The sequence below is a fragment of the Athene noctua genome, chromosome 13 (assembly GCF_965140245.1).
Source record: "Athene noctua chromosome 13, bAthNoc1.hap1.1, whole genome shotgun sequence".
Lineage (NCBI taxonomy): Eukaryota > Metazoa > Chordata > Aves > Strigiformes > Strigidae > Athene > Athene noctua.
Genome location: NC_134049.1, coordinates 199,576 through 226,333, shown reverse-complemented (window position 1 = coordinate 226,333; position 26,758 = coordinate 199,576). Strand labels below are relative to the sequence as shown.

Here is a 26,758-nt window from a genome sequence, read left to right as displayed (position 1 = left end):
AGACCAATGAGGTTGTTGTTTTCCTACTGCTATGTCTATAGATCATTTTCTTGTTGCTCTTGGTATCTCTGGCCTTTTTAATCTTTGTCGTTGTATTCTTCTGCTATTCTTTTATACTGATCCTTTAAGAGAACTGATATAGTTCTGATTTCCTTGTTTCCTTTCCTCTGTTTTCTTGTCATACCTTAGGCAAATGACCTTTTTTTACATTTCTTATCCTTTCTTTGCATTAAGATAGTTGGCACTTGTGCCTTCAGTAAAGAAACTGCCATCTCTTTGAAACTCTTTTTGTGCCGCAAGATCTTACTTGACAGTTACCTGTTTATTGACATCTGCTCCTCAAAATCCATTCTTTGTTTTTCTGCTCTTATTTTCTTCCCAAAGAGACATTATGCATGGCCAGTGTCTGCTCACTTGCATGTACTTCTTGTGTTGTTATAAGCACAGTCATTTTATCCTTCTTTTCCCCCAGTTAGTAGTTAACTGTGTTTATTGTAGAAACACCTTCAGATGAAAATCTCCAGTTGGAAGGACTTGGCTTAGGTAGGCATTTCAAGTGCAATAACGAAGAGTGTGTATTCTCTAGGAAAAGCTAATAAAGAAAAGGTGCTGGCAGGATATGTGTAAAAGAAGATGATAGGTGGAAGGATGTAGTTGTTTCATGTTCTGTTGATAAGGAGCTTATTCTTACCCACTGAAGGGGAAGGCAGTAGCCAGCTTGGAATCCCACTCGCAAGTCCAGCAAGGGTCACAGTGGCATGAGGGCTTGTGCCATACGCGTGCTTAGAAGACAGCTTTACTTTCTGTTTTGCCAAAAAAAGAGGAATTTTCTATTTTATTTAATTTTGAGAGTAAGAATACAGGAAGACCATTTGAAATGCTTTCATACTGATGGAAGTAGAATTCTGCTTGAAGGGAGCTGAACAAACTGCAAGAGCCCTTTCTAAAATTTCTGCAACACCTGAGGATCATAGATTGCCAACTGTCCCATCACAATCCCAGTCTCCTGTTCAGTTCCCTGGGATACAGTATTTTGTGAACATGAAATCTGGCTTCTCCAGATGGCTACCAAAGCCTATGAACAACTCCATCTTTCAGAAGAAGGATTTAGTAATTGCAGACCTCATGGTGTTCTTTGGCACTGAGGCAAATTTTGGGCAATATTTGAAGTTGTATGTATTTTTGAAACTAGTATATCAGAAAAAGTTCAGTAATACAGCTTAATATGTGCTAAAGGAGCATCTTCTGGGAGCTGAACAATTAACCACTAAAGCATCCTTTCTGTGTAGGAACTGTATAGCCTCTTCAGTGTTCTTAACATTCGTGTGCAAACTTGGATTTCACATTGCACACGGTATTTGTTAACACAAACTTGTATTTGCATTATTTCGCTATGTACAACCTTTTGTCTGTACCTTTGCATAATAAGAGTTTCTTCCAGGCCAGGTAATTGTCTTTTAAGTCTTCTGTGGTTTTAGTTCCACAACAGTTTTTTTAATCTCTAGGATCCTCGTAAGATGCAGAAGTGAATAACGACTTGCAAAGGCAGATTTAGACTAATTAAAGTGTTTTTTAGGTGAAAAGTTTAATGCTGAAAGACAACAGTACTGTCACAATTTGTGCCCGAGGCTTCTGTGATAACTGCCGTTAATTAATAGAAACTCAGGGAAAGTAATGAGGTTTCACTTCCATGTGTTGTCTACAAGTTCACGTACGTGACTGCGGCTGCCTGGGGTGAGCAGCGGCCCGTTCCGTGCCGGAGCTGGCGGCGGTTTGTTCGTTTGAAGAAGAGGCCCCGTCCCGCCGGTCGGGCAGCCGCTGCTCGCGGGCCCGGCGGCACGGCCCGAGGCCGTGGGGCGAGCTGGGGGTCCGGGGAGGCCGAGGGAGCGTCTCCCTCGGCTGAAGGAAGCGGGGGGCGGCGCAGCTGCAAGCCCGCCGCCGGTGGAGGGATCGTCTCCCTCGGCTGAAGGAAGCGGGGGGCGGCGCAGCTGCAAGCCCGCCGCCGGTGGTGGCCCCGCCAGGCCGCCCCGCGGAGCGCCAGAGCCGCCAGGGGGCGCGCGGCCTGACGTCTCCCTGGTAACGGCGGCGCGGGTCGCGCGCCGCCAATGGGCGCGCTGCAAGATGGCGGCGGCGGGAAGCGCGGGGCGGCGCGGCGGCCCGGTGGGGCCGGGCGGCGGGCGGGCGGCGTAAGGGCCCCCCGCCATGGAGTGCGGCGGCGGCGGCAGCCAGCTGGAACTCGGCTTCTCGCAGCAGGGCACGCCCCGCCTAATCGTGGAGGACTCGCAGCCGGAAGGCGCGGGGCAGGCCTGCCCCGGCGCGCCGGCCCGGCGGAGCCCGAGCCCCGTGCTGGTAAGCACCCGGCGCGGCGGCGGCGCGGCCCGGCCCGGCCCGGCCCGGCCCTGACGTGGCGCCTACGTCTGTCTTGCAGGAGGTCGTCTGCAGGAGGGCGCCCAGTGTCGGGGCGGCCCGGGAGCGACCCGCCGGTGGGAGCTCGGCGCGGGGCCGTGGCGCGCCCGGAGGCTGCGGCCGTGCTGGCGGCGCGGAGCCGATGAAGAGCCCGGCCCGTCCGGAGGCCGCGGAGCCGCGGGGACGCCCCGACGAGGAGCGGCCGCCGCCCGGCCGGGAGAGCAGGTGCGCGGGCCGCCTGCTCCGGGGCCGCTGCCTTGTAAAATCGCTGTCGCGGGCCGGGGACAGGCTTAAAACTGGGGCGCGGCTCGGAGGGCTCGGGAGCGCCCGGGCGGGGGTTGCAGCCCCTCGGAGCACGGCGGGGCTGTAAGAAGCCTGCGGGAAACCCCGCAGCCGCGTGAGTGAGTCTCTGTGTTGCAGTGCCCTTGGGAAGGCTGGGGAAGGCGCTGAAGGTGATGCCGCGGACTGTGCTGCTTCGCCCTGTGTAGAAGGTAACTTCTCCATTTCGGGTCTCTTGGGGCTGTGAATCCGATCAACTATCTGTGTAGTTTTTCAGTTCAGCTGCCTCACTCGTCCCACTGGGGTAGTTGTGCCGGTAATTATGGGTTAGAAATCGGTGTATTTTTCCGGAAGTTGATCTGTATGCTTTGGTGTTTGAGAATACAAAATGGTGATTTCATAGCATTGTGAACAAGGATCCTGGAGACAGGAAGTGGCTTAGAAGAGCACGGATGCATCGTGGCCATTAGGAGAGGGAGCCTTTTTATGCCAAAGAACTCTTGGCATAATGGTGGTTGTCATCAAATGACTTTCAGGCACCGGCTGTGTATTGTCAGGATTGTTTCCTCATCACGGAATCCAAATCTGCTGCAGTACCTGGTGGCGCTGTGTAAGACCTTGCTGATTAACACTGGTTTATGTTAATGGCCACTGTTCCTGTTCTCTTACCGTATTTTTAATTAGTACAGCTGAGATCAGTGTTAGTTTATTCAGTAAAGTTTCAGCAATATCCTTAATACTTTTCTCCTTAGAGGGTGTATCTTTTGCCCCTGTAAAGTGATAGATGGCTCTTTGATGTTGTGTTTTTGGGTATGTACGTTAGTTATGGATGTTTGGTGTTAGATACAGGCATGTCGCAGCTGCCTTTTGGAGCTCTGGAGCTCTCACAGAGCCAGGACTTTGAGAGTGACTTCGTGCCCAGTGAGGGAGATGCTCAGCATCAGTTTCACCCTGGAGCTGCTGTCCCTTCTTCCGGACTTGTGAAGAATGATACTAAAGATGGTACATGAAAATGATCTTGGATGTCCTTTTGTTGCTCTGTCAATTCTCTCTGGTGTCTTTTAAATTATAGATGTTACGTTTCTTTGACAGGGAACAATGTTAGTCATTTTCAAAAATGGGTTCACAGCTCATTGGTAGTTGAAAAGAATTTTGTCTTCTCTTTCCTTTGAGCTTGTTTTCTTGTAGCTGTCCAAGTGCTGTCATTGATTCTTGCACATCTCTTTCCTCATTTGTTTCCGGAATATTCAGATAATCTGATGGCGAATTCCCTTCCTGGTAAAAAAACCTCATTCTGTCCTTTTTCTTGGTTGTCGTTTCATTGCTAGCTCAAGATTTTTTTGTTTTTCATGTAAAACTTGTCTTAATATTTGTGTAATTTAAAGAACTGCACTTTCTTCTCTTTCTGTATTAATCCAGGTGACTCAAGTAACAATTTTTTTTTTTCTCTTGCTAGAATTGCATGGGGATAGCACAGAAACTGTCTCCAGCACAGAAGCACATACTGCTTTGGAAGGCCAGGCAGAGAAGTCAGAAAGGTAAACCAGTCCATATTCTCTGAAGGTCTCTTGCTGACATTCTGGAAGTTGATTTGTGGCTTTTTTACTATATTTTTAGATGTAGGAGGGTTCGGGCTTCAAGGCAAAAGAGAAAAGTGAAGGAAAGATGAAGTACTGATGCAACGTTTTTGCAGCTAAGAGAGGTGGTGTCAAACTCACACATGAAGATATCAATAGTTTTATTTTTACGGGAGAGTGGACTGGATAATAAAATATACTAATAGCTTTCTTAAAAGTTAAAAGTATTACTTTAAAGTAATAATTCAGTTTAAATCACAAGTTATTTCAAGATAATCACTGCAACACAGGCTTTGGCCTCACAGGAGAAATCTAGAGGCTAAGTGGTGCCTATTCCAGGATGCTTTGGAGTATTTGCGACTATAAGCTATATAATCGTTTTCAAATGTGAAAATCTAGGTTGTTGAAAACTCTCTATATCCTTTATGTCTGATAGAATAATATTTTGCTCATCTTGTATTGTCATATTCTGCCACAAAATAATATTAAAAAAGAGGTGAAACAAAATTCTTAGAATCCACGTTGAATAGAAATCAGAAGAACAATATGCATTCCATTTAAGCGTCACTTAGATTGGTAGAGAACAAAAAACAGTTCTGAAAGTGTAACTTGCCAAGGATGAACATGTTTTGTTAGGAGAGGAAGGTTGGTCTTTTTTTCTTTTTTTTTTTTTTTTTCCTGTGGTATACACAAATGAATATCTTTCATCTATGCTGATAAATTTTTTTTTACAGTGTTGCAATTTTACTTCATACTTTGAATTCCTCAGGTCAGTGACTGTGTCTTGCTTTTCCAGTACTCTGCAGGAAGTAGAAGACCATACTGGAAAACAAATGCATGTCTGTGACCCCACTAAAACTGAGAAATCCCTTGATTCTGGTCACGAGGAGCTGGATGTCTTGTCAACTCAGGAAGAAATGTTTCCTGAGAGTAATGCAACAGGTAACAATAAACAAGCAGAGCCAAAATGTCCTAACCATCATCCCTACTTGATCTTTTTAGGCATGTACTGTTTTAGGGTGCAGAGTGCTGTGAGTATTTTTCATGTAATTTCTGCTAAAATTGAGAATGCATTGGAAATGGAAGGCCAGAACCTCTTTCTCTCTACTGTGGAGCAGTGTCTAAATGTCACTCTGTGTTAGAACGGTTACACTGGCTTGTTAAATACATTTAATTTCCCTTCTTTCTGTGCCCCTTGAAGAACAAAACCAAAACTACCCCTCTTACCCTCTTCTGAAACTGACAATAATAATGCTCAGCCTTTGTAGTGATGCAACCTAAAGTGTGGATAAGTAGTGTAGGCAAATATTGTCGACTTTCTTAGGCTGGGTAGCTTTGGCAAAACATTCTACCTTACTTCTCTGAGTTGGCCTACCTGTCTGGGATAGGACAGGATCCTGCAATCAAAATCTCAAACCACAATTTTGGTCGGTCTTATTTGTCATCTAGGTTAACGTTCCTACCCTGTAAGAGAAGAGATTACCTGAAATAGGATCAGGAGAGAGGTCATCACTGCATGTATTGCTAGGAGGAGGTCTGTGTCTGGTTTTGGTGTCCACAACTGAAAGGCTAATAAAGGAATAGAAAGGTTCTTAAGTCTTAATAGTGAAACGCCTAGAAAGTTTTTGAAAGGCAACTTTGCCACAGTTTATAAAGCATGAGCTAAATGAAGTCTCACTTAATGCTTTTTGTTTAGTTTTAATTTGGGCACAAGTATGTCTATACCAGTACGATCTCGTGCGTGAACCCTCTGTATCTGGACGGTTCAGTACAGCCTCCTGCTCCCTCCGAGTCCGCAGTCAGCGCAAGGTGTCGTCCTGTAAGAGCCTTGCCTGTGTTTCCATTCCAGTGAATGCGCTGATAGTGGAGCCATTGGGGATTTTTCTTTTAAAATTCCCAAGTAGAAAGACTTGTACAGCCTGGTCCAATAAAAACCTATTCTATAGGTACAAACTTACCTTTTTCATCTTGACTATATTATGCGCATATTTCATATACTGAACTTTAATGTGCAGTCCATCTCCAACTCTGCAAAAATCAGCTTGTCCTTGCTTGCCTGAGAAGTAACTGCACAGTAGTGTGAATATCATTCCTCAGAATTTTCTGATCAACTTGGTTATTGGCCAGATTTATAATCATACTTCCTTTTGTTGAAAATGGCTGCAGGGAGTGACTGTCTGATTGCCAGGGTGGAAGAGGGAAGTTCTCTGGCATGTACCCCTGCTCGCAGCCTGCAGCTCCTGCAGCTCTCCGGACAGGGATCCCTTGTACAGGAGAGTCATTCCATGTAAGCAAAAAAAATTCCTGAGCTATTGCAGTAGCTTAATTGCATTAGTGTATTTCCACTACTGTTTTCTTTATTTAAGTGCTTGATTTTAAGCATTCAGTGTTTTAATTTTGTGCTATGAGAGGAGTATGGCTTTATTTTGTGATGAAATGAGCTAATGATGCCCATGTGGTCAATGGCCATTTCTCAGGCCTCCTGATAGTCAACACCTGATACTTTCCTTTTATGAGAAGACTTCTATTGTGACAAGCTGGAGCTACATTTGGGGAGAAGTTAATGCATTTTCTAGTGATGTATGCTTTTGTCTTTTCCATGTTCCTTTCCCTTGGTCCACAGTGTCTCTTCAGGCGTAGTTACTCCTCCTCCTGTTGCCTTTGGATCCAGTGCTCTTGTCCCCAGCACTCCTACTGACCAGGAGCAAGCAAAAGGTAAAGTTTCCTGCATACCTCTCTGTGGTTGTGTTTCTGTGCTCTGAGGTTTAGTCTGAGCATGCAGTCTTTTCAAAACCTGCTAAAATTATATTTAAAGAGTAAAGCAGGATTGAGAACAGTCAAAGAGGTAGGTGAAGGGAGATCTGTATTTGTGACCCAGATGCTGATGGACTGTCAGTATGTCCTGCACAGGTATCATCATCAAATTAGCACTGTGGGCTAGCTCCCCTTCACTTGAAAGATGGGGGAGTACTTCATGCGGGATATATTGCTGCTTGCAACTGTCCTCCTTTCTTAGGGACAAGCCATTCTTGCTACAGGCAGATATCTGTATTAACAATATACTCTTAGGGCAATAGAAAGGACAGAGGAGGACTGCATCGTAACAGATATTTTACCTTCGATTTACACAGTATTTTAAAAAGCTTTGTATTTTATATGTGTGTATTCTAGAACACCATGCCAGAAGAGGGATTGTTCTGTATGATACCTTGGTTCTTAAACATTTCCTCTTAGCACCCGTTAGCCATCAGGGATAAGATATCAATCCACTCAGACTTTATACAAAATCACCATTCCTTTCTGTGAGATTCCTGTCGTAGAATGTGTAATACTTTTAGAATACATATTTTGTTAGCCGGGGTCTGAATTTGGTACATTTTTAATAAAGATAGCAAAAGGAAAAAAAAACGTATAAATGCTTTTTATAAATTTCAGATACTTTTTTCTAACTGTGGAAGTTGTAGACCTGTAGCAAAAGTTACATGAATTCTTAACAGAACATTTTCTCTCGCCCTTAAATTTAAGGATATGGATGTTCTTGTTGATTTCTTTTTTTTTTTTTCCCTCCAAAAAGAATTCACCTGGAGAGAAGATTTTAGACTCACCCATTAAAGTTTGAGAATGTTGCATACATCACTGAAGACAAGTCTTTTAATATTATGTTGGAAACCTTAGGTACAATGCAAGAATTTGCTAATAATATATCCTCTGCCCTTTCAAACCAGATGAGCAGGTGGATATATCTGTCCCTGCAGAAGGAAGAGAGCTGGTGCAGAAGCGGAGGGGGGATATGCTGGTGGAGATGGGCATCCTGTGTGTCCCAGCAGCACCTCTTGTCCTGCCGCAGGCTTCAACTCCGGTGTCGCAGAGTGCCCCAGCCTTCTTCCCTGGATCCCTGCCTATACCGTCACAGCCAGAGTTCTCTCATGTAAGGGTTCATGCAGACTTTTTTCTGAGGTTTTTATATATGGCTGTTGCAGAAGATGGGTGTTTGAGTCAGCCTCTGTGCTTCTGTGTTGAGCTTCCCTACAAAGCTGGTTCTCAAGATCTTTCCTGTTCCCGCTTGTCACCATTACATGTTGGTCACACTCCCTGGCAGTTTATCCTGCAGGGAGAGTGCGGAGCAGCTTCAGAGGACATATAGTGAGTTACTGAACCTGGAATTTGTTGTCTTGTAATCTGTGCTAGAAACCTTTTCTCTGGGTTTTTTTCCTTTCTCTGTTTGAAAGGCTTCTGCTTTCTCATGATGAATTGGGTGTCCTGCATCTCAATTGTGTCATAAATTAGGCTTTTATCAGGATAGACCTTGGCATAATTTGTTACAGAGAAAGTGAAGCTGTTTTGTGATAAAGCGTTTGTATTCGCCTACAAAGCTAGAATTCTTTTACTGCATTTTTCAAGTTGTTTGTTATCTTTTGTTTCCTTTGTGCTTTTTCGTTCTGGAAGTTACTACTGTTCGAAGGGTTTTAACAGACAGTTGGTGGATTTATAGCTTAATATTACAAATTTCATCAACTTAAGGCAGAAAATAAAGGTTGTGCTAGAGATTCAGTAGTCGAAGCAGGGCTTCTCCTTAGCTGAAAGTAACTTTCATGCTAATGTGATAGATAGATTTCTCCAGTGAATTTTTCCAGAACACTTGTTTGTTTGACTAAAAATAGCTACTGATTTGCCATACCTGGACCGTACTTCATGTTTTGGTAGTGTGAGAGGTGTACCAAGGATTGTGTCTGACTTTGCTGCAGAGGTACTAAAAAGTAATGGGTGGTGATAATTTTTCTCAGCAAGAATGGAGCAATTATGACTCTTCCAAATAGGAGGGGGAGGAAGTTGGGCTTTTTTATCTGTAGTTTTGTGCTGAGCTTGCTCTGCTCCATAATCCAGTGTAATGTTCTAGGAATAACAGATAAAAAGTGTTACCAAGGATGCCCTGATGCTCCATGTCCCACTCTCTTCATTTTAGGATATCTTTGTTCCAACTCAGACCCCAGAGAAGAAGCATGAAGGAGAAAAAGCTGCTCCTTTAACCCATTTATGCTTACCAGGAGATCTCTCTGGACCCACAGATGCTTTGTCAAAGATGTCTGCGGGTGACTCCATGTCACAGCCTTCCGAGTCGTGTAAGCTGATGCTTTCTGCAAGTGAATGTAGCCAGCCCACAAATCCAGAGGTCAGCTCAGGTTCTCTGAACACGGGCCAAGATAGTGAAACCATGCAGGTGGGGATGATTTCTGAGTGCGAGGCCTCAGACTCGAAACTCTGTTCTGCGGAGAATGGCAGTGTAAAACTGAGGCTGGATGCAGGTGATCAAGCCCTTACTGAAAACTGTGAAAAAGCAAAAAAGGAGGATTTCCAGACTGCAGGAAAGCCTGTAATGCAGTTAGTTAGTGAAGGGGTAGCAGATGTGTCATTAGCCCCTACAGCTCATCGGGAGATTGAGTGTATTTCTGGAAGTCAGACTGCTGAAGATCAGTCTGGTCTGCCTGAGGTTTTGTCATGCACTTGGGGTAGAGAAGCACAGTCTGAGGATTATCCATTGGAGGAGACTTCTGAACCTGAAGCAGTTCCTGAGACTCAGTGTGAAGAACAAGAAGAAAAACTGCAAGTAAAAGAGAAGCAAATAAGTGAAGATGGGTCCCATGTTAATACAACGCTTTCTCAGAGGTTTATTCTTGAAAGGGAAGTACAGTGTCATGAAGATATGGAAGTGGAATTTGCTGATGGTTCTTGTAAAAATAGCAAAAATTTGTGTGATCAGGCCGAAGAATTAGGAAATATTGGACCAGAAAGCCAGAGAAAAGAAACTTCAAAAGATTGTACTTCTGGCACTGGTGTGTCAAAGAGCATGGATAAACTGTCCTTTAAGGCTGCTTTGGAGAACATGCCAAGGCTCAATAAAGTTTTATCTAAGACTTCTGCAGCAGAGTTACTGGAGCAGCACAACAATCTGTTTCCTAAGTTAAAGAGTGATCTTCCATTGGAAGTGGCATTGTGTGCAAAAAAACACCCAGGTTGTTCAGAACTAGGACAGATAATGGTAATAGGAAATAAGCCACCACTTCAAGAGAGAGGGGTTGACATGCTAGTGACTCAGCAGGAGAATCGGGTGCCAAAGAATACAGAGGATACTGTTACAACAAGGAACCTGGAGGGAGAAGAGCAGAGGCAGCCACAGGAGAAGGCAACTGCTAAATCCCCCAGTCCTAGTGGTAAGTGAATTTAGGTTAGTAGTTTGCAGGTGTGTGTTCTCAATGATGTCAAGGACAGCTGTGTACAATCCTCCCTGTTTTCAGGGAGTGCTGACCTTGGATGTGTGTTGCACAGTGTCTCAAAAGCAGCACTACAATTACTGTGTTAGTGCATAACATGCCTTTATTTTTTTGCCCTTTATCACACTACTGCGGGCAAGAATGATAAAGTAGTTCTTGTTCCTAACACTTTCTCACTGTTATGTGGCAGAAACAAAGAGCAACTTTGAAAACTCCATGTTGTGACCTTGGCAATGCTTGGATTTTTGTAACTTTTTTTTTGCCTAGAAGCAGCAACAATGCTTGAAAGGAAAAAGGAGTGTGGTAGTCTCTGCTTTCCCTCTTGTAGGTCTCCTTTTTTTAATTCTCAAATTATTTTAGAGTAGAATTGTTTTTCACTCGTCTGTAAGCTATGGCTAAGCAGGTGTTGTCATGATGCATTGAAATCCCTTTAACATGCTCTTCTGTACAAGGAATGTGAGGTGCTGTACCTGAGTTTTGTGGAGCTTTTGCCTCTTAGTTGGTTCTGTACTCCTCAAATAGGAAGGTATTGGAAAACAAAGTTTTACTAGAGCTTTGTCTTGAGTCATACCCATTTTTGAGATTTAAGTCATCTTTCATTAAACTGCAGGATGCGAGTGGGAGAGAGTTTTCCCCCTCTTATGATGATGGTAGGTGACTTCCAGGCTCCTGAAGTTGGTGACTATGAAAGTTGAGGATCTGAAAACGTTATTTGTCAACAGGCAATGGTTGTCTTTATATCTCCTGAACAGACTGGTATGTTAGTAGAGGTTTATTTAACTCTTCACTGATGTGCTAGGTGGTGTATGCTCTGTCAGTTATCTAACTCCTTCAGTTGGAGTTCAGTGGAAGATCAGTAGAGTTGTGCAGTGCTATTAGAATTAAATGAGATGTCTATTGGGGAAGGTGATTGTGAACTATCTGCTAGATTCAGATTGACTAGTCTGTGATTTTGATTTGTGGAACCTATAAAGATGTGGGCTAGATAGAATTTCTCTTATCTCTCAAAGGTCATGGTATTGTTATGTAGCCCTGTAGTCTGTTCTGCAGAGCTTTGTGCAAGTGATAATCTTTTCTAGTTTTCCCTTTTGAGAAATTAGTGTAAGACACAGTGCTTAAAAACCATTTCCTAACACTCAGCCTTCTTTTTGTCTTTTCTCCTACTCAGTTGATAACTGCTCTGAATAACTTTCTGTTCTTTGTCAGTGAGGGATATCTCTCCTATTTTATCTGCCAGTTTATGTTTGGGTGTTTTTTCAAGAGCTGTACATTTCTTCCGAACTTTTTCAGAACTTCCCTTGTCAGTCTCACAAATCCAATATTCTTTCTTACAGTTTTCTCAACTACTTGTTTAATTTTTCCAGTTACGAACTGATCCTTACTGCCATTTTTGGCAGCTTTGACTGTTTCTTCCTGAAAGCCTTTTGAGCTCGTTTTTAAATGGTTCCCTCCCCTTTTCTTCAGTTCTTGTGAACCATGCTGACTTCTGCAACATGTGATCCTGTTTGGAAGGGTCAAAATGGCAGATTTCAAAAGGAGCAAGATGAAGAGCTTTCTTCTTTATGTCTGAACAGAAGTAGGTGAGATGACTTTGAAATGCTAGATGGAGGTTGGATGTACAGAGTTTGAGTGTAATACATGTGTTTTCAATAGCAAATTTGCCGACGAGTTTGAAAAAGATGCCATTTAATAGTGTGGAACTGGCTGGTGAGAAGAAACGAGAGATACAGAGAGACAGGATGAAGGTAGCATGTTACGTTGTAAGATGACAGGTAAACATTGATACCTCTTGGTGTTAGATTACAGTGAGGTGTGGCAAAGAGATGCAGGTCATTTGTTTTGGAGAGACTTCCAGCAAAAGTTAAGAGCTGTTTTCAAGCTAGACTTTGTTATAAGGATCTGTTGACCTATTCTAAAACAAAATACAACTCAAATTATTTTCAAGGAGTATGGATTGTTGTGGCCACAGCACTTCAACATCACCGGCATCTGAGAACAGCTTCTGCAGTGACTACTTTATTTTGAGCTATGCTACATTTAATCATGTAAAAATTCCTGTGCTTTAGAGCTTCTGGTATTTTCTTTCTTTAGATTTAAAAACTCCACTTTCCCAGTAACTTAGTCATATGAATTAATCTGTATTGTTGAGCACTGCTTAATATAACAGCTATCATAGCAATTTAACTGATGTAACTTTTACACCCATTCTTCCAAGTGCAGTAGGACCAGTCAGATGTTCAGGTGCTTTTTTGGTTTCACATTCTTTAACATCCCAGAACTAGTGACCATTGCTTTCTTTTGGCATGTTATAGCAAACTACTTTGTTGTTGAGCGTGAAAGTGGAGTATTTCAGTTGGCCAGAAGTGCAATGATTTATTTTTTTTAATGTAGTGCATCCTCTGACAGTACAGTCTTTGTCGGCTCAGGGAACTGGTGCTAAACAAGTAACATGCTGGAGGCAATTCATGAGTTCTTTTCTCAGTCAAGACAGTAGTGTCATCAATTTCAGATTTAAGTTCTTTGTAGCATTTAGATGTGTTCTAGCAACATCTTATCCAAAGCTTGGAGGCTGCCTCTCTAATCATATTTAGGGAAAGCTTTGAGTATTGTTTATAAGTGGTACAATTGAATTGTGCTGTATTTTTCAAACTAGGGAAAAAACCAAAATGCTTCTGTGACATATTTTGGAGGCTGCACACCAAATTTGAATCACCAGGGTTTGAGATACAAAGCAGCTGTTCTTGGTCCACAGAGTTAGTGTTAGATTATTCTGTTGCCATTTAATGGCTTTTTGTTGTTGTTGAGGTGGGGTTTTTGCAGTCTTTCCCATTCAGTGTCTTGCAATAGGTCATTGTGCCTTTGTGGTAACTCTGAACTGAAGGCTGAAAGTGATGGTTTCGGTGAATTGAGATACAACAGTCAGAAGAACAGTTATACTGCATCAGTCTGGCTTGGTATACAAGTTCCCACAGTACGGAATAGGAGATGCATATGGATGACTATAGGACAAAAATGCAGTGGGGAGATACTTCTGAAGAATTCTCTCTTTCACCATCAAAAGTATGATTTAGGAGCGTGCTGAGTCTGAAGTAGTATCTTTTTTTTGATGTCTTGGGTAGGTGTGGTTTTGTCCCCCACCATGAAATTTCTGTATGTGGCTTGGGTTTTTTTTTTTAACCTCTGTAAACTTTTAGACTTCAAAGCTTCCTACAGTAGGAATTTTGGCAGTTTAAGTTATGTACTGGGTGAAAAAACAGCTCTATTTCACCAGGTGTTAGTTTCATTTGATGCCCTCTAATTCTGAAGACTTTAAAATGTGAGAATTTACATTTTATGTAGAAACTTGCACATGGCAAGAATGAAGGAATTTTATATTAGTATCAGAAAATCTATTTCCTTTCTATTAAGTCTATTAGGGTGCAGGAGCTCAAATATTATTTAACATGAAGTTGAATGATGAAGTTTTAGATACAGTATTCTTAATTTCCTTTAACTAAAAGAAGAAAAGCTTTATTCTATAAAAAGTAATGCTTTGAGGGGATCTGGTCAAAATACAGGTCAGGAAGTTCAGAGGTGTTCTGATGCCGTTGCATTTTGTGATCTAAAATTAACTTTTCTATGAACAAGTCCAAGGCATTTGGTATGATGGGTCTGCATGTTTCTTAAGATAATTTGGCGTAGTTAAGAGAACAGTACTGGTCTTTGAAATTGAGAACAGTATAGATTTTATTAAACAAAGTGATATATTTGGCAGTACACTGCTGAAATGATGCTAAGTAGCTGTAGTTATGTAACAAGGTTTAATGGCCTTTCACAGAGTTCACAATCCAAAACTTGTCTTTTAAGAGAGCGTGAACAAAATTGCATTTAACTTAAGGTAACGTCTCCCCTGTTATATTGTACTTGAAATGTTTTTTCTTAAATAAATCTAAATGTAACTTAAACGCATGACACTTGGCTGGATTTACTTTCAAAAGAGAACAATAAGCCACTCTTTGGAGTGGATAAGAAGGATAGTGACAAAGATGCTGAAAACCTATTTTGACTTCAGTGATGGAGGAAAGAGTTATTCCATTAGTTTTGTTAAATATGGAAATTTGGAAAGAACGCAGCCTGCAGATTATTGGTATGTGAAGTTGAAGGTTTGCAAATAAATGGCATGGGATGAGGCAAAAGGAGGGAGCATTTTACTAGGTTCTTAATATTTTTATCTATAAATCCTGCAAGATCCCCATAAGGTAAATCCACCAAGGCGTGGCCCACAGACCCTGCAGACCCTCTGTGCTGGAGGCTGCCCGACAAGGAGTAGAAATACTGGAGAGGACAGGAGGATGGGACCAGCCCTTCTGGTGGCAGCTTGCAGTTGTTTATGAAACTGCAGTATCTCTTAATTCTCTTAAAGCTCACTTTCCAGGCAAGTTTCTGCTGTCATTATCTAACCCTTAATTGACTGCTACTAATTGTTTCGGCTCAGAGGTGGCTGGCTGGCTGACGTGTACCTTATGACCTTTTATCCAAGGCTGTTTGATGATAAAGCATCATTCTGCTTAAGTTTCAGGTTGGTAATTCAGGCAACAGATAGCTCTGCCAATTGCCTTCTATCCTAACCTTCATTTCTGTTTCTGGTCTCATCTCCCTTTTCTGTGGAAAATTCTGAGTATTTCTGAAGCAGAGCTGCATTCTGTAAAAGTCCTATTCCTGTCAGGATATTTAGTCTCACTTTTATCTAGCACCTGGGGACAGCTGCATCAAGTTGACCACAGCCCAGATTTTTACTGAGAGAGACTTTCCACATAATTGTGAGGAAGATCAGTTAAAGCAGCTGTCCTGAAACGAGTAGATGTTCGGGGGGTATTGTACAGAACAGCACCAGGGTGATGCTTTTCCCCATTTCCACAGCATAGTGAACCTGTGCTTTTCGTATCTGAACCAAAGCAGTCCCTTGAAATTACTGATCCTGGAACTTTATCTCTTTTAGGAACCCCGTTTCATTTTACCTTGCCGAAGGAGGGTGATGTCATTCAGCCCTTGACCAGCATAACGCCACCTCTTATTGGCCAGCTTAAAATGGGACCCAGAAGACACAGCACACCCATCGGTGAGTTGGACCCACACGGCTCTGTTCTACAGTGGAAGCCTGTGGGGAAGCTTTTGATTATTGATAGGGTAACTCAAACCTACCTTAGCAGAAAACTGCTGTTCTATGGGGAGGGTTTGAGCCTTCTCCACACCTTCCTTGTTAGGTTCTCTCCTCAATCTCTGGCCAAGGTGTTTGCTCCCTGAGTGTGGGGTGGTATGGAACATGTCTTCCTTGTACTCACTGCATTCCTACATACAACTCCATTAAAGAATGCAAAAGACCCATCTGAGTAGTAAAAGAGCTTAGAGTAAGAGAAGATTATTCCTAGTATTCATCATCTTTTAGTAGGAATTTCTCTGCTGGGTTCACAAAACACCCTGTGTATGCTGGGTGAAAGGAAGCAGTGTCCTGGTTTGAGCCCAGACTGAGCACTGGGCAGCCACTTGCACACCTTTCCCCTCAGTAATGGGCTGGCAGAAATAAAGCAAAAGCTCAGGAATCGAGATAAGGACAGAGGGCCGACTCACCCATTATGGTCACAGGCAAAAGACAGATTTGTTAAGGGAATTAAAAACCATCAATTTAATTCAAACACTGACAACAATGCTAAACAGACAGAGTAGGACAGTGGGAAGTGTTACCACATCTTAAAAACACCTTCCCCCACCCCTGCCTTTTTCCTGGGCTCAGCTTTGCTCCTGATCCCTCTACCTCTTCCCCCCACCCCAGTAGCACAGGGGGCAGGGAATGGGGGTTCTGCTGCTTCTTCGTTGAGTCGGGGGCAGGGGGGGAAACTTCACACGTTCTTCCCTTGCTCCATATGATGCCCCTCTCACAGGAGACAGTCCTCCACAAACCTTCTCTGTCATGAGTAGAGCAGCAGGGGCTGCTTCTCCCTTCAGAGTCCCGGTCTCCTCCGGGTGCGGTCCCCTCCCCAGGTTGGTCTTTGCTCCTCCAGTGATCCCCACGGGTGTGGGGGGTCCTGCCATCTCACCACAGGGGTCAGGGGGCTCTGCTCCAGCACCTGCCCCCTTCCTCCTCCTTCCTTCCACTGACCTGGGGTTTCACAGAAGTGTCGTAACCCTGCCTCACAGCCCTAACTCTTCCTCCCAGGTTCCCCTTCTTAAAGACCTTCTCGCGGAGGCGCAGCCGCTGTCGGTGGTTGGCTCAGCCCTGTCCAGAGGCGGGTCCGATTTGGAGCCGGGGGAGCTTCCAGAAGCTTCTCACAGGGGCCACTGCTGTAACCGCCCCCACTCGCCGCCGCACGCACACTCCCCCAGCACAAGTGTGTATTTCTGATTGGGTAGTAGTAAAGTGTTCTTTGCAAGCTAGGGATAATGCCTGTGCTATAGAATTTTCATTTTTCAGTACCCTAGATAGAAATTTCTGCTACTGCACTATTGCAAATAAGGTGTGCAGTGAAGCATCTTCAAAACAGAACTGGGACCTGAACCCCAGCAGTGTGAATGACAGTAGTTACTTTCTGGGGGTTTTTTTTGTTTGTTTCCTATTTTCAGTGGATGATAGTTGCCCAGACAGCACTATAGTGACTAGTGATGTTACAGCAGAGGGCACAATGGGCACCAACAACGTCACCGTGGAAAGTGCAATGGTATCGGCAGATGTGTCAGACGTGTGTGAGAAAGGAGATTCTCATGTGGTTCCCGATGCTGATGCAAAACTCTCTCTGCGAATGAACCTTGTTACCCCTGTGAGTGACGGGAGTGAGGAGTCCCTGCCGTTCAGCTTGGAAAGTAAGAGGATGAAACCTCGAAACATACGGGTCCTACTAGATCTCAGCTCTAACACAGAACCTCTTTGTGGTGTTCCCTGCGACAGTCTCTGTAATTTTTCTCACTTTTCCTTTTGGGCAGTGTCACTTAAATTTGTTTCTCTGTTTCTGCAATGCTCTAAGCAAGGATGGAGTGAGAGGAGAGGCCTCTGTTGTGAAGAATGGTATTTCCAGCAGACTAAAAATTGTGATGTATACTGTCACAGGACAGGAACTGGATTTGATTATATTGGGAGGGAAAAGATATTAAAAGTATAATCTGCACAAAAACGTTTGTCAACATATTAACCAGAACAATGACATTCAGTCTAATAGTCTAAAACTTGTAGAAACTTTGTGGTGAGAAGTTGTCCGTGGAGGACTGGGCACCCTTTGTCCAGCGTTACTCAACCTTTCTTCCATGAGTGGCGGGGACTGGGAACAGGCAGGACAGTCTGTTCAGGAGACACCGAAATCACAGTTCCCTTCCTTCTTGTTTCAGAACCTACAGCCAGTGACAGGAAAGATGGATCCTCTGCTGCTGCCAGGTAACGGTTTGTCACTGCGCAGAGTTAATATGAAGGTTTGGGTAGATCCTTTTTCCACTTGTTACCAGCAGCAGAAAAAAGAAAATAATTAAAATGAGATGCTGAAGCAGGGAACTATTTTAGCAGTAGACATTAACTCGTCAGCTCTCGCAGCAGGTTTTAAGTACAAAGGCAAGGTGGGTGCCCCACCTGCTCTTTTGCCGTGGGCTTTGTGCTTCCTACTGATGTCAGCATTTTGCCTCCTTCTGATTGTAGTCAAAGCAGAAATTCATGTCTTGTGCTGTCTGGAATGCAGGTCTGCCCTATCCACCTCTAAAATTCCAAACATGGTTTTATGCTTTCCTGTTGTGCAATTTTCTGCAAAGAGTCTCTGAGGAGTTCTGGAAGGGAATTCTCTTTTTGATGTGAAGCTGATAGAAACATAACCATGTCATCAGTGTACTGAAATCACAGTTTAATGGGTTAGCCAAAGCATAAGTTACTCACTTGGTCTCTTGATCTGTATGTATCTATCTTATCTCACATTTAATGCCTAGCGTTGCTTAATTTTAGCTTGGGGAGTACAGTCTGTAAGTAATTAAGAAGCTGAGTCAGAAGATAGTGACCTGTAGTCATCTGAGTGAAGTAAAATGGTTTTTTACCATTTTACCATTTGGAAGCCGTGAGAAAACTTTGAAATGAAGTCAGTATCTCTTGTCACAGGGTTGCGTGTTGGATGGTGGTCATGCCTCAGTGCTGAAGATGAGTGAGCAGTCATTCCTCGCTGATTGAGGATGGGTTGCCTTTGTTAGATAGAGGTGAACTTGACCTCTCAGGGTCTGCTTTATGACTCTCATTCCCAGTATTTTTGGGGTGTCGTGAAAATCCTAAGAAATAAGCGATAAAGGGTCTAACTGTGTCCTCTGATGGGTACCAGAGTTAGTAGGTGGTGAAACTCCTAATGGTGCTGCAGTTTTCCACGCTAAGTTTTCTGGAATTGTTGCATTACTCTTATCTGTTAGGGCATCTGCAGAAATGACAGAAATGCTTATGCAGTTGCAGCTTGTTTCTTGACCTTTGAGACTGACCATCTCACTCGTTCTGTGGCTGTATGGGTCAACAAGCTCGATACCAGTTGTTGCTTCCCCAAGGGGCTAGAGAACTCTTGTTTTGCTGTCTAAGGGATTTTCTCACTCCCTGATGCTATTTTGTTTGTTTGTTTGTTTTAAATCTGCACTGCTAGCTCCCAGAAAGCATCATCTGTGTTTAGTCGTGTCTGTGAAGTTCGTCGAGAGGATGAGGCCAGAGGTCATGGTCTTTCCACTTCTCCGTTTAGGTAACTCCTCACAGTCTTTGCCTGCCAGTCCTGGTTGGATTTATATGCACATGTGCATTTTCTACATCAAAGAAATTGCACTAAGTCATTGTCTTTGGGTGACTTAGAAGGTTGGGGACAACGGGGTAAGTATAATAAATACTGTATGTTTGTATCTGACATGGTGATCAGACCTTTTTGACTGAGCAGCGATGTGATTCCAGCTGGCTAATGTGCTTCAGTAAAGTCTGGGGCTTGAGAGAACTAAGATCGTACTTACAGCTGATCTAATACCTTTTCTTTCTCCTTCTTCCAAGATCTTCAGACCCATTTTGTTTGTTATTGTTTCTGCTATTGTCTGCCTTCCAAGTCCATCAGTTTTTGCTGTCTCTGGTGGCTTTGAAAAGGACTGTGCTGCTGCATATCTAATGGTGATCAGGGTGCTGGCTGGAGGACCAGGTGTAGAAATCTGTTTCTTCAGTGTTTTCCATTCTGTCTTTTGATGGGGCAGTGAGATCTTGGTCTATGGAGAAAGAGTAACCTATATGTCAGGAGCACTGAACAGTTACACTGAAGACTGTAATGAATAGGGAGTTCCAGTGCTGGGTGATGTACAGACAGAGCAGAATGGTCACTCCGCAAAGTCCTCAAGTACACAAGGGAACCCAGATGTATGCGCCTAGTAAGGCTCAGCGTGCAGTCCTGTGTAGTCCCTGATAACACTTTTGACAGGGCAGACAAATTCTCATGAAAACATGAGATGGCATTTGTGTCTGTGCTCCTGCCTCTCCTCGTTAGGTGTGGTTACCAGTTCCAAGGCATCGAAGTGCTGAAGCAGCCTGCAGCAGCTCAGGAGGGCATGACTTCCAGAAGCACGTTGCATAGTTGGTGCCTGACGTGCGGAATGTAGATGGCTTTATTAGTGTTTGGAAAAACACCTGGTTCTCTACAGGTGTCAGCCATTCTTGCTACTGTGCGAATCACTTCTGATGCTGAAAGGTTATTTTATAATTTGAAACTCGCTGAGTTCTGTGCAATCTTAACAAGTAATTGAGTGGCAGCATATTGGTTGTCTTGCTTTTTTAATCAGTAGTTTTGATCTGTATATAACTGGTTTGCAGGGGGAATCTGTTCAGTTTTCCTGGCACACAAGAAGATGCTGAATTACATAAAAATCCAGGTGACTGGCAGTACCAGCAACACAAGGCAGATGACAGTGGTGGACAGAGGATGCCGCAGGGCTGCCCTCAGCAGCCTCCTGGTGCAGAGGATGGGGAGTCAGTGGAGACTGGTATTGTAAGCACTCAGGCAGAAGAAGGGAGAAAAATGGAGGAGAAACGAAGTAAGGCTGATAAAGTTGATGAAAGCAGAGAGAGGCGGGCAAACACAAAGAATAAAGGGACTCAGACTATAGAAGACTCTCTTTTTACCCCAACAACTGTTACAACAGCAACACAAACAGCAGAAGAAATCTGTAGGCAGGTGGAAGTGGGAACCAGTATGTCTGGGCAGAGACCTGGGCGGCAAGATGGAGATGTCCAAACCGAGGAGAGCGAAGAAAAGCTTGTGAATGCCTCTGGAGAGGAAGCAGACTCTCTGCACAGTCAGGTGGGATGAAGGCTGCCTGTATTTAATTTTACTGCTTTAGAACAGTGAAGTGTCTCTTCATCCAGTAGATTTACTGGCAGTAGGTTCTCTGTCGAAAAAAGCCAAAAGATCACTTTAAACTGTTAATGTCACAAACTTTCCTGTATCAACTGTACACAACTTCTGGGTAGCAGTACTCACTAGGCAGCATATTTATTTTCTAGAAAAATACCACAAGTTTTGTTGGTTTATTTGGGTGGGTGGGGGGGGTTGTGTCCAGATGTGGTTAACACTGTAAAATAAATTTCACTTTTTGTTGGATGGAAATGAGTTGCATGAAATTTTGAATAAGGAAAGGAAATTACTTGCTTTTCATTGCTATCTGGTTTGTTTTTAATTTGTCCTGTTTATAACAGGGAGAGGAGAAGTTTAACCTTCTCCACCCACCCAAAGGCCGAGTTAAGCACCGCCACACACGGACTGTTAGAGAAGTGCACACTGTGGTTACCCGTGTTATAACAGATGTCTACTACATAAATGGGGCAGAGGTGGAACGAAAGGTCGTTGAGGTAAGTTCCTGTTTTCAGGGCCAAATGTAATGATACATTGGCTGAAAAATAAATTAAAATGAGAATGTGTTGTGGCTGCAGAAAAGGAGTTGAGTGAACAAGTCACCGTACTGTGATGACAAACGTTCTTCGTGAGCGACCAGGCAGGGTGTTCGGTGTGTGGTAGAAGCTGTTTGTTTGTTGCTGCTGTACTTTGTGCCCATTACTGTATTCTGAAGACACTGACCTTTTTTCTTCCCAAAGAACTGAACAAAAGACCCTGCTATGTACATCCAGCTGCTTTAAAATTCTTGGGTTTCTGTCAGAATAGAAAGATTTCAGAATGGGCGGAAATTCTGTTAGTAAGCAAAAGTCACTGCTGCCTGTAAAATGGAATGATGTAAGATAGTTTAGCCTGTTTTGTAGCTCAGCGTCACTTTTAACCACACTTTTTTGAGTTCTGTGGACCAGATTCCATAAGAGAACTACAAAAAGAGCCCTAAAACCAAAAAATAAGGAAACCTATTGTTAGTACACTTGTGTTGGTGTATGTCCATTCATTAATCAGAAAATCTTTAGGGAATCTCCAAAGATAGCTGACAAATGCTGGTTTGGTGTGCACAGCATCAGCCTGCTAGCAATAAAACGTTACTGCTGTTCAGCTGCAAAGGTGAACAGGGTGAGAGTCTTGTGCTGTGTTGTTACAGTGAGTAATGACCCAAAAGGATAAACTAGTTCAGTGCAAAGCTTATACTTTCATACCTGGTACTGCACATGAAATTGCTTATAGTAACATTAAAAAATTTAAGTTTCCTGAAAGGTGCTTACGTAGGTTGTGTAATCACAATCACATAACCATTTCCGGTTTATCTACCAACAGTGGATATTGCTAGTTTGTAGTTACGTATTTTTATATCCATAGAACTCTAATGGCCTCAAATGACCAGCTGCCTGAAGCTGATCTTGGGTCATTAGTAACCAAAGGCTGATGGTGTCTCATGTATTTGTTGCACTCTCAAAGGATGGGAATTGTTGAAAGCCAGACTGTCCTGTTGACTGATTTCTTAATGTGGCTTCTTTGTACAGAACAGTGACAGCCCTGTGCTGAGAGACACGCTGTCTGCCATTGATCAGTGCAGACTCAAATCTGCACGGCTGTCTTCAGCGTCACGCACGTGGCCTCACCTGGTTGTAGAGCTTCCATCTAGCAAGTGCGTCACCTTTGAACCTTTTTTTTTTTTTTCTCCCCCCCCCCTTAAGGAAGCTGAGGAGCCTGTAGTGGAGTGCCAGGAGTGTGAGACTGACACATCCTCCTCCAGAACTGCAGTGAGCTCATCGCTGACCTCAGGAGACCTTGGTGATGTCAGCTCCTTCTCCTCCAAGGCCTCAAGCCTTCGCCGTACATCAAGTGGAGCAAGCAGTGGTCACTCTGCCACACACAGCAGCAGCAGCAGCTCAGAGCAAGGAACTGGAGCTGTCAAAGGGAAAGCGTATGGGACAGAAACTGCAGAGTTTGCTTTACCCACTGGCAGAGGCATCTTAAGAAAATTAAGGTATGTGCAGAACCCTGGGGGAGGAAGAACAGATACTTTACAGAAGTGAACATCTGGCTTGGGTGGAGTGTGAAGCAGAGTAAACCCTAAGGCAAGAATTTTCTGGAAAGGATCTGGCTTGATGAAACTGAAATAAGGATGTATTCTTTGCTTTCACATCTGTTCTTCCTGAAGGAGTCGTTTGTTTCCTTGTGAGGTGTTGCTTTGACTAAGCTCTTGCCAGTTTAGCAAACCTCTTGACCATTTGTGAGATCGCAGAGAAAATGGGCCGTGATCATGAGCTGGCTTCTCTTTTCTCCAGCCCTAGGAAAGGAGCTGGTCAGCCAGCGTCTCCGCTCCGAGTTAGCCAGGCAGGAGCAGCACTGCCTTGTGAGGAAGAGGAGGACTCTATGTCTGGCACTCGTCAGGGTGGCAGAGCACCTGTGACACCTCGAGGGCGAGGAAGAAGAGGCCGCCCACCATCTCGAACAACAGGAACAAGGTACCCTGGAAAAAGGAGACTGTAACTTTCATTTATTGCCAAGGAAGAGGATGGGGAGCTGCTGTCTTAATGTGACAGAGGAAGAGGAGTACTGAATGTTTCGGGAGCTAGTTTTTGGTGATAGCATGCAGCAGCTGCAGGCGTCTCACCCAAGTACTCTTTGTATAGTAACTGTTTTTCTTGATCCTTCTGGGACTGCTTTTCTCTTTTCTACAGAGATTTAGCTGGACTGCCAGGAGTGGAGGATCTCTCAACTACAGAATCACCTGAGGAGAAGTCATTTACTCGTTCAGTTCGCCTGCCAGATGGAGGGGAGAAATCTGACGCTTCTGGCTTCTGTGCCTTACGTCGAAGTGACTCTCCAGAAATCCCATTACAAGTGGTGACTGGTCCTTCTGAATGTGCAGACTCGTCCTCTGGGAGCAGCTTTGTAGGCCTCAGGGTTGTAGCAAAGTGGTCCTCAAATGGATACTTCTATTCCGGGATGATTACCCAGGATGTTGGGGCAGGAAAGTACAAGCTGCTCTTTGATGATGGATATGAATGTGATGTGCTTGGAAAAGATATTTTACTCTGTGATCCCATCCCCCTGGAGACTGAGGTGACTGCACTCTCAGAAGACGAGTACTTCAGCGCAGGTGAGCAGTGGGTGAGCTCCATCCTTGGGTTTTCTGAGTTGGGAAATGGGCGACTGTCCAGGAGGATGAGGGGCCTGGGTATGGCTGGTTAGTGGGTGTTATTTGCTGTCTCATCAGGTGTGGTGAAGGGACACCGGCTGGAGTCTGGAGAGCTGTACTACTGCATTGAGAAGGAAGGCCAGAGGAAGTGGTACAAACGAATGGCTGTTATCCTGTCTCTGGAACAAGGAAATAAGCTCCGGGAGCAGTTTGGGCTGGGTCCTTATGAGCCTGTCACCCCCCTGACCAAAGCAGCTGACATCAGTCTTGGTAAGGGGAGGCACTGTTGAGCTGCTGGCTGTGCTGTTCTGTGTCTTGTGCCTTTGAGATGCTTCTAGCTCCTGATCTGCATTACCAGCGTTTAAATCTTTCTGGATATTCAGCAGTGGTACTTCCTAATGGGATCTTTGAGATCCTTCTATTGTTTTGTGTCTTGCTCAGAGACTTAGTGGTATTGACTGGCTTGTGGAGAAGGCCTGCTCCTAGGACAGTGATACTTGCTGGCCTCATTGACACTTGGTGGATGGCTGCTGGGATACAAACTCCTCAGCAGTACCGGGAGCAAAGGAGACAGGCAGGGTACAGGGCTGGAGAAGAAAGATATACGAGCGAGGTATCTTTTTTGTTGCTCTTCTCTGTCAGGGTGGTAGTGTGTACCTACCTAGAGTTTAGCTACCTCTGTACAGATAGGTAGGGTGAAAGCTCGTGGAGTTAGGTGACAGCCAGTGACTACTCTCTACATACTGTATTCCAGATAATCTTGTGGAGGGGAAGAGGAAGCGACGTAGTAACCTTGGTTCTCCCAGCACTTCCAGCAGCAGCACAACTCCCACTCGTAAACGGCAGGAGAGTCCACGCGTCCCGCTAGGCACACTGTCAGGGAAGAGGAAGCTCGTTGCTTCTGAAGATGAGCTATCCCCAGCTAAACGTGGCCACAAGTCAGCAGTGATAAAGCCTGGTGAGAACTTTATTTTCTGCTCCTAAATTTGCATTCAGTTGTTTTTTCCCTCCCTGGTATTTTTGTAATTGATCTTTCCCATAAGCAAAGAACAGCTCAGCTTGCTTGTTTGCAGGATTTGAGACTTATTCTCTCTGGATGCATTCAGCAGCCAGAGATGTTTTTAGCATAGTCTCAGTACTTACCTGCCATCTTTTCAGTTTTGCCTATCTGTTTTTTTATCTGTTTAGTCAGTCCTGAAATACCTGGTGATTAAAGGGACCCTTCACCACAGTAAGTATTGTTTCAGGATGTTGATACTGGTGAGCATTGTGCCATTAGTCATTCGGGTTTTGATTTGCAACCAGAAGAGTAGAAGATTCCTGCCTATCCTAGTGTAATACTAACCCAGCCCTGCCTCCCTCTGTCTCCTCCAGTAAAATAACTGAAGTTGAACATATCCCAGATCTTACGCAGGGTGTTTGTGCCAACCCTGACTTTTAAGACTCGTGGTGCTTCTGTCTCTCTGCAGGGTCTGTGAGAGCCGGAGAGTTCGTAAGCACCTGTGAAGGTGCCAATGCTGTAGATCCCCCAGTGCTGGAGGACCATCATGGACCCTTGCCCAACAATAAAACCCTCTTTTTGGGCTATGCCTTTCTCCTCACCATGGCAACACCCACTGACAAATTGGTCAGTCACCAGAAGCCATCAGATGGTCCCACAGGGAGTAGTGAGGAGGAAGAAGGTGAGGCAAATCTTACCCATTGCATTTCCAAATGGAATGCTGTGGCTTTAGCAAAAACACTGGATGCTGTCTGGTCAGGCATTTGTGTGAGTGCTTGTTTTACTCTTGATCTTTAATCCTTTGCAGAAAGGACCTAAGAGTCAGTCTTTATTTTAGAGAATTTACAGCCTGAGATGTGGCAAACCTCAGTGATGATCATAGGGCTGTTCAGCAACTTAAGAAAGGTGTGAAAACTAGTGACATCAGCAGTCTCAGAATAGTATAATACGAGAATGAAGGTTCTGAGAGCTCCAGGGATCGTGCTGGGAAACACAGCACTGGAGAGCATGAATGGGTTGCTCCAGTTTGCCTTTGCTAGGGTCATGTTTCATTTAGTGAACTGCAGCATGAGAAAAGTGACAGGGTACTCGCTTGGCTAGTTTGGCCAGTGCTGTGCTTCCTTCTCTACTGTTTTTGTTTGTTTTGGTTTTTGGGTTTTGTTTTTTTTACCCTTTTAAGGGTTTTCTCTCGGTATTCTTGGGAGAAAGGCTGGGGTTCCTTACTGGCAGGGATGAGGCCTCTGTAGACTGAGGCATGTATGGACATAAGCAGATAAATTATAGCCAAAAATTACTATCTGTTTCTGCTGTAGAATTTTTAGAGATGACTCCATATGACAAACATTACATAGCACAGCAGCTGCGAGCAGGAGCTGGCTATATCCTGGAAGACTTCAATGAAACGCAGGTAAGGCCTCACTCACTAATGTAGAACAACAATCACAGAATAGTTGACATTATAAGGAAGTTCTGTAGCTTGTCTTGTCCACCCCCTCTGCTGAAAGCAGGATCCAGTAGAGCAGATTGCTTAGGTCCTTGTCCAGTTGGGTTTTGAGTACCCTCAGGGATGGAAACTCCACAACCTCTCTGGGCAGCTTGATCCTGTGATTGACCACTTCCAATTTAAAAAAACCCAAAACAACAAACCACACCACTTTAAATGGAATTTCCTGTCTTTCGCTTTGTAC

At 44.1% G+C, this 26,758-nt stretch overlaps 1 protein-coding gene across 3 annotated transcripts in view; it reads left to right on the top strand.

Moving 5' to 3' along the window:
- Nucleotides 1-2,120: 2,120 nt before the first annotated feature.
- Nucleotides 2,121-26,758, top strand: part of TP53BP1 (tumor protein p53 binding protein 1) — a 28,267-nt gene continuing 3,629 nt past the window's right edge. Inside the window, exons 1-23 of one of the 3 annotated variants that reach the window (XM_074917302.1) lie at nt 2,121-2,349; nt 2,429-2,631; nt 2,827-2,897; nt 3,529-3,687; nt 4,142-4,223; nt 5,059-5,204; nt 6,429-6,549; nt 6,886-6,977; nt 7,988-8,190; nt 9,226-10,471; nt 15,510-15,629; nt 17,129-17,365; nt 17,885-17,930; nt 19,153-19,245; nt 20,346-20,832; nt 21,228-21,380; nt 22,620-22,912; nt 23,214-23,393; nt 23,610-24,031; nt 24,149-24,340; nt 24,825-25,028; nt 25,540-25,752; nt 26,384-26,478. In XM_074917302.1, the coding sequence (XP_074773403.1) occupies nt 2,203-2,349; nt 2,429-2,631; nt 2,827-2,897; nt 3,529-3,687; nt 4,142-4,223; nt 5,059-5,204; nt 6,429-6,549; nt 6,886-6,977; nt 7,988-8,190; nt 9,226-10,471; nt 15,510-15,629; nt 17,129-17,365; nt 17,885-17,930; nt 19,153-19,245; nt 20,346-20,832; nt 21,228-21,380; nt 22,620-22,912; nt 23,214-23,393; nt 23,610-24,031; nt 24,149-24,340; nt 24,825-25,028; nt 25,540-25,752; nt 26,384-26,478 (5,205 nt within the window). In that variant the 5' untranslated portion in view covers nt 2,121-2,202. Of the gene's footprint in view, nt 2,350-2,428; nt 2,632-2,826; nt 2,898-3,528; nt 3,688-4,141; nt 4,224-5,058; nt 5,205-6,428; nt 6,550-6,885; nt 6,978-7,987; nt 8,191-9,225; nt 10,472-15,509; nt 15,630-17,128; nt 17,366-17,884; nt 17,931-19,152; nt 19,246-20,345; nt 20,833-21,227; nt 21,381-22,619; nt 22,913-23,213; nt 23,394-23,609; nt 24,032-24,148; nt 24,341-24,824; nt 25,029-25,258; nt 25,452-25,539; nt 25,753-26,383; nt 26,479-26,758 lie in introns of those variants that run through there. The other 2 variants (XM_074917303.1, XM_074917305.1) reach the window with 2 other exon arrangements.